This window comes from Xyrauchen texanus, chromosome 11, assembly GCF_025860055.1.
Source record: "Xyrauchen texanus isolate HMW12.3.18 chromosome 11, RBS_HiC_50CHRs, whole genome shotgun sequence".
NCBI lineage: Eukaryota > Metazoa > Chordata > Actinopteri > Cypriniformes > Catostomidae > Xyrauchen > Xyrauchen texanus.
The window spans coordinates 5,030,564-5,037,974 of record NC_068286.1 but is presented as its reverse complement, the minus strand read 5'-3'; the positions used below and the strand labels follow the sequence as shown (position 1 = coordinate 5,037,974).

Genomic DNA, 7,411 nt, shown 5'->3' with positions numbered 1-7,411 from the left:
CAGATAGACAGTCAGACAGACAGACAGTCAGATAGACAGACAGCTATACAGTCAGACAGATATACAGTCAGACAGACGGATATACAGTCAGACAGACGGATATTCAGTCAGAGAGACAGATATACAGTCAGACAGACAGACAGATATACAGTCAGACAGACAGATAGACAGACAGACAGACGGATATACAGTCAGACAGACAGATATACAGACAGACGGACGGACAGACAGACAGACAGTCAGACAGACAGATAGACAGCCAGACAGACAGACAGACGGATAGACAGCCAGACAGACAGACAGATAGACAGCCAGCCAGACAGTCAGACAGTCAGACAGACAGCCAGACAGATAGACAGCCAGACAGTCAGACAGACAGATAGACAGCCAGACAGACAGTCAGACAGACAGACAGACAGTCAGACAGCCAGACAGATAGACAGCCAGCCAGACAGACAGATAGACAGCCAGACAGCCAGTCAGACAGATAGACAGCCAGACAGAAAGACAGACAGACAGACAGATAGACAGCCAGACAGATAGACAGCCAGACAGACAGTCAGACAGACAGTCAGACAGATAGACAGCCAGACAGACAGTCAGACAGACAGATAGACAGCCAGACAGACAGACAGACGGATAGACAGCCAGACAGACAGACAGATAGACAGCCAGCCAGACAGTCAGACAGACAGCCAGACAGATAGACAGCCAGACAGTCAGACAGACAGATAGACAGCCAGACAGATAGACAGCCAGACAGACAGTCAGACAGACAGACAGACAGTCAGACAGCCAGACAGATAGACAGCCAGCCAGACAGACAGATAGACAGCCAGACAGCCAGTCAGACAGACAGACAGATAGACAGACAGACAGATAGACAGCCAGACAGATAGACAGCCAGACAGACAGTCAGACAGATAGCCAGACAGACAGTCAGACAGACAGATAGACAGCCAGACAGACAGTCAGACACAGTCAGACAGACAGACAGACAGACAGACAGCCAGACAGACAGTCAGACAGACAGACAGTCAGACAGACAGATAGACAGCCAGACAGACAGTCAGACAGACAGACAGTCAGACAGACAGACAGACAGAAATCACTGTGAAACTACAGGCTTGCTATTTACTGCCACCTGCTGTGAACACATTCTCAACACAAAACATGATGTGTGACTGTTGTGTGCTGCTCTCTTATTAGTGTTATTCAAATATACAGGTGCAGCAGATTGCTGATTAATCACATCTAAAATCAAAATGAGGCCAAACAAATTGCCTTTCAAATAACACTGTATGAGATGTCTTTTACATTCAGTATACTGTAGTTCAGGCCAAACGTCCATCAGCTCAAATGAGTTACAGAGCAGAATATTTTACATATAAAACCTTTTTCCTTCCTGAGGCTTTTCCCTCTTCTCAAGATTTGTTTCTGGTAACAGGTACCCGTCTACACATGGTTCACATCACATCATTTGCATCTCATCTGAATGACATTAGTATGTTGCTGTTCAATCTATTTGCAACGCATGTTAAACTTGAGACATTCAGTGTTTCAAACTTCATGTCTAGAATGGAAAAGATCAAACACACAACAACAACAACAACAACAAAAATAATAATAATAATGATGAAAATGTGTCCTACAGTTGCCTGACAAGAAATACAAATAGACACAAATGAGTCAATTGTTGACATACACTGTAAAAATAATCATGTTTTTACAAAAAAGAAAAAAGGCATTATTGCCAGAATAATTATGGAAGTGTCACCAGATCTCTTGTGAACCTCTCCTGAAAATTCTCCGTTTGATCTCCATATATTGTTGCCTTCCAGACACAATCGAAATATTACATATATATAATTAATATATATAATAAGTTTGTATGGGGACGAACTTTGGCTTTGTTGAAAGTGAGGGGGACACGTCCCCCACATGCCCCGCGTCTCCTACGCCCATGGTACCACTTGTCAGTCCTACTGAAAAGCATTTCCATAGTTTTGTTTCATTTTCCATTAAACATATTTGAAATCACATATCTTATGAATTACACTCTTACGAAATTAACTTACAACTACAGCGCGCGCATAAACAAAGACTAAAGTCATCAGAGCCGATTAAGTTTAACACTAGTCTGCAGATTAACATCCTGTCACCCTGCGTCACAATGCGAACCCTGAGATGCGCGCGCTCTGATTGGTCGCGTTTCACGTGTCACAGCAATCCTAGCTGCGCACCTTCAACCAGCTGACCGCTGAAAACACACACGAGCGCTGTCAGAACCGCTCCAGAGCCAAACTCTGTCCCGAACCCAGCGCTCGGGCTTGCTACAGTGACCCTGCGTTAGAGATGGCGGATCTGAGCGCAATACGGCAGGAACTTGTGAGTATTTTCGTTCTGAAGTGAGTGACGTGTGTTGTCGGAAAGCTGCAGTTCATGTGTGTGCTTCAGTCACAGACGGAAATAAATTTCATCAGCAGTGCGATAAACTTATAATGCACATATTGTAGTTTTAAAGGGGCAGTTTACCCCAAAATGAAAATTCTATGAACATTTAAAGGGACAGTTCACCCCAAAATGTAAATTCTCTCAACATTTAAAGGAGCAGTCACCCCAAAATGAAAATTCTATGAACATTTAAAGGGGCAGTTCACCCCAAAATGTAAATTCTATGAACATTTAAAGGGGCAGTCACCCCAAAATGAAAATTCTATGAACATTTAAAGGGGCAGTTCACCCCAAAATGTAAATTCTATGAACATTTAAAGGGGCAGTCACCCCAAAATGAAAATTCTATGAACATTTAAAGGGGCAGTTCACCCCAAAATGTAAATTCTCTCAACATTTAAAGGGGCAGTCACCCCAAAATGAAAATTCTATGAACATTTAAAGGGGCAGTTCACCCCAAAATGAAAATTCTATCAACATTTAAAGGGGCAGTTCACCCCAAAATGTAAATTCTCTCAACATTTAAAGGGGCAGTTCACCCCAAAATGAAAATTCTCTCATCATTTACTCACCCTCATGCCATCCCTGATGTGTGACTTACTTTCTTCTGCTGAACACAAACGAAGATTTGTAAAAGAATATATCTGATAGCTCTGTAGGTCCATACAATGCAAGTGAATGGTGTCCAGAACGTTGAAGCTCCAAAAAGCACATAAATGCAGCATAAAAGCAATGCATACGAATCCAGTGGTTAAATCCATCTTCAAAAGAGATATGATAGGTGTGGGTGAGAAGAATACATTTTTAAGTCCTTTTTTACTGTAACTTTCACTTTCACATCCTTTTGTTTTTGGCGATTCGCATTCTTCATGCATATTGCCACATAGCGGACAGAGAGGATAATTTTGTCATATCACAAAGTATGTGTCGATCTGAAATCATACAGTAGCTTTGTGTAAGGAACAGTGTGAAATTTAAGTCGTTATTCATTAATAATCTTCCCCTCTGCCACAGTCCTCATTTGTCTTCAGTTTCAGTCTGCTAACCGTATGGCTTCAGAAGACTTGGAATATAGTGCGTTAGTCATTAGCACAACTTATATGACACTTATTAGTTATTTATTTTTGTACTTTTTAAAACTCGACAGCCCCAGTCCCCATCATATTGTGTTCCACGGAAGAAAGAAAGTCATACCGGTATGGAATGACATGAGGGTGAATAAATGATGACAGAAATTACATTTTTGGGTGAACTTCTTTTAAAATTGTATTTGTATCATCAGCAGTTTGGGATCCCTTCATATGAGTCAGTCCGTTTCCACCATGACGATACTATTTGTACATTTGTAAATGCAATTTGCATGTTTCTGTGACAAATGGCCACTGTGTATCAAAAATGCTCCTTTACTTCCTGATTGTCATTTATCCGGCACAGAGAACCAGAAATCAGAACAGTTCTTTCGATGGCCCTCGGTGCATGTCCCCCCAAAAAGATGAGCTACAAAAACTGGTAATGTCCCATTAACTTAAAGACTCTCTCTGTTGTGATTTGCACGTTTAAAGCGGTGTGTTTGACTCACATTGTTGGACTTTCACTGTGCTCTCTGTGATAGGCTGTTCCGTTCTGCGGCAGCATACAGGGCGGGATGCGGCCGGGGAAGAAAATCACGATCATGGGCATCATGAACCCAGACCCGGACAGGTAGCTTATGTCAACACACACGCACCTGCACGGGCGCAGAGACCCTATTTTTATGCCTAATGCCTAATGAAGATTTTTCTGGTTTGTTGTCACTCACACACAGTTTTGACATCAGTCTGACGTGCGGTTGCGGAGACGTGGCTCTGGACATGTGTGTACAGTTTGAAGACCGTGAGATTTTGAGGAACGCTTGCGTTTCGGATACCTGGGGAGAAGAGGAGAGATCAATACCATATTTCCCCTTCATCGCAGATCAGCCTTTCAGAGTGAGTAGCAGCAGCATCATCATCATCATCATCATCCTAACTGAACAGGATGATGTCATAGTAACTCACATTTTGTGGTGTTCCATCCAGTGGTGGTCCTGACTCACATGGGGTTCTTGTAGAGTTTGGAACTGACACGTGGTTTTTATTCAGAACATTTCCATTTAAAAAAATTTAAATACTGCCACAGAATGATTTCCATGACTTTCGGTTTCATTAACGGTTCTCGAACATGCATTCTTCCTCCAGTGCAGACGGGACATGGTGCTAAATTACTCTGACAGTGCAACACCGCTATTGAATCAACAGTACGAAACATACTGTGCGAACTGTGAAGTCTGATTCCCTAAAATATGACTGACTTTTGCATGAAACATAAAGCATGACCAGTGTAGCCTGATTTCGAATGAATGACTCATATGAGTCGGTTCTTTTGAATCTACATCACAAAACATTCATCATGACCAGTGTAGGCCAATGCCTGAACAAATGACTCTCATGAGCCGATTCTTTTGAATCTGCAGCGTGAAACATAGATTGACCAGTGTTGTGTGATTAACGAACAAATGACTCTTATGAGCCGATTCTTTTGAATCTGCAGCGTGAAACATAGAGTGACCAGTGTAGTGTGATTAACGAACAAATGACTCTTATGAGCCGTTTCTTTTGAATCTACAGCGTGAAACATACAGCATGATCAGTGTAGTGTGATTCACGAACAAATGACTCTTATGAGTTGATTCTTTTGAATCTACAGCATGAAACATACAGCGTGACCAGTGTAGTGTGATTCCTGAACAAATGACTCATATGAGTTGATTCTTTTGAATCTACAGTGTGAAACATACAGCGTGACCAGTGTAGTGTGATTCACAAACAAATGAATCTTATGAGTTGATTCTTTTGAATCTACAGTGTGAAACATACATCGTGACCAGTGTAGTATGATTCACAAACAGATGACTCTTATGAGTTGATTCTTTTGTATCTACAGCGTGAAACATACAGCGTGATCAGTGTAGTTTCATTCACAAACAAATGACTCTTATGAGTTGATTCTTTTGAATCTACAGCGTGAAACATACATCGTGACCAGTGTAGTATGATTCACAAACAAATGACTCTTATGAGTTGATTCTTTTGAATCTACAGTGTGAAACATACATCGTGACCAGTGTAGTATGATTCACAAACAAATGACTCTTATGAGTTGATTCTTTTGAATCTACAGTGTGAAACATACATCGTGACCAGTGTAGTATGATTCACAAACAAATGACTCTTATGAGTTGATTCTTTTGAATCTACAGCATGAAACATACAGCGTGACCAGTGTAGTGTGATTCACGAACAAATGACTCTTATGAGCCGATTCTTTTGAATCTAGAGCGTGAAACATACATCGTGACCAGTGTAGTATGATTCACAATCAAATGACTCTTATGAGTTGATTCTTTTGAATCTACAGCGTGAAACATACAGCGTGATCAGTGTAGTTTCATTCACGAACAAATGACTCTTATGAGTTGATTCTTTTGAATCTACAGTGTGAAACATACATCGTGACCAGTGTAGTATGATTCACAAACAAATGACTCTTATGAGTTGATTCTTTTGAATCTACAGTGTGAAACATACATCGTGACCAGTGTAGTGTGATTCATGAACAAATGACTCTTATGAGTTGATTCTTTTGAATCTACAGCGTGAAACATACTACCAGTGTAGTATGATTCACAAACAAATGACTCTTATGAGTTGATTCTTTTAAATCTACAGCGTGAAACATACAGCGTGACCAGTGTAGTGTGATTCATGAACAAATGACTCTTATGAGTTGATTCTATTGAATCTACAGGATTCGGAACCAGAACGTTTGAAATCCTTACAGATGGATATCAGTATAAAAGTATGTTGTTTGTTTTGCCTCCTGAAATCTTAGCCTTGTTTTCTCTTTCAATGTATATTTTTGTGTTATTTGTTCAGGTGGAGATCCATTGTGAGCACCCGCGTTTCCGTGTGCTTGTAGACGGTCACCAGCTCTTTGACTTCTATCATCGCGTGTCACCGCTGACAGCGATTGACACCATACAGATCAGCGGCAGTCTGACCATCACCAAGCTCAACTGAGGAGAACTGCATTGAACATCTTCATTGCATTTATGTCATGTTATGTCATCACGAGCACAACCCATCTGTGATCCACTGTAAACAGGGGAACCTTCTAGAATCGCACAGCTGGATCTCTAGAATCTATGGAGGAAGTTTATTTAAATATGCATTTGTTGTAGCACCATGGGACAATGAAACGCTGTATGTGCTGATAAAGATACTGTATATGTGAGCGTACTTCCTGATTTGAGAATGTAATTGTCCAGCGAATGTGCTCAGAAGAATAGTTATAAACAGAGTGATGTTGAGTTACATGTGTAGAGATATTACAGGAATAGTGCTTTTTCTTTTATTTATAATTGTACATTAATATAGACTAGCACTTCTGTTTGAGAGCTAGAGTCACTGATGATGTGTAGTAGATGTAGGTGCTGTTGTTTATTCCACTCAAATGTTTTTTAAAGGTTTGTGAATATTTATTGTCATCAGTGACCACACAGTGTTTCATGGCAACATCGACTGAATTCACACACACTTTCCCCCCGAATTATTCTGTAATTAAATCAAGATTTCAAATAAATATGTTGGACCGTTGAGGAATTTTGTAACATAAAAAAGGGATATTATTTGCTCTCTTTCTCTCACATTGTTTCTCTTTGGCACTCGTGTTGTGCATTTAAACACTATATCTGCTGCCTTATCTCTACTCTGCTTCCTGTTGCCGCTCATGGACCTTCCTTCTCCATTCTCTTATTTGGAACTGATCCGGAAGTTGAGCGCATGTCAATCTCAATGCTGTATTGATTGTGAAGTATTTACACTTTCAGTCACAGCTTTGTCAATCCGACATTACAGTCTTGGAGAACTGTAAGAATATA

General features: G+C 40.7%; 1 protein-coding gene across 1 annotated transcript; it reads left to right on the top strand.

Moving 5' to 3' along the window:
- The first annotated feature begins 2,229 nt into the window (after positions 1–2,229).
- LOC127651719 (galectin-related protein-like) lies at positions 2,230–7,126 on the top strand. Its single transcript, XM_052137685.1, has 5 exons — positions 2,230–2,388; positions 3,889–3,963; positions 4,067–4,155; positions 4,259–4,421; positions 6,408–7,126. The coding sequence occupies exons 1-5, from the start codon at positions 2,356–2,358 to the stop codon at positions 6,549–6,551; spliced, it is 504 nt and encodes a 167-aa protein (XP_051993645.1). The 5' UTR covers positions 2,230–2,355; the 3' UTR covers positions 6,552–7,126.
- The last annotated feature ends 285 nt before the right edge of the window (positions 7,127–7,411 follow it).

Excerpts from the sequence above, each read along its gene's own strand:
- LOC127651719 (XM_052137685.1), top strand. The coding sequence starts at position 2,356 with ATGGCGGATCTGAGCGCAATACGGCAGGAACTT. Across the intron at positions 3,964-4,066 it reads AAGATGAGCTACAAAAACTG|GCTGTTCCGTTCTGCGGCAG; the intron begins GTAATGTCCCAT and ends TCTCTGTGATAG. Across the intron at positions 4,422-6,407 it reads TCGCAGATCAGCCTTTCAGA|GTGGAGATCCATTGTGAGCA; the intron begins GTGAGTAGCAGC and ends TTATTTGTTCAG.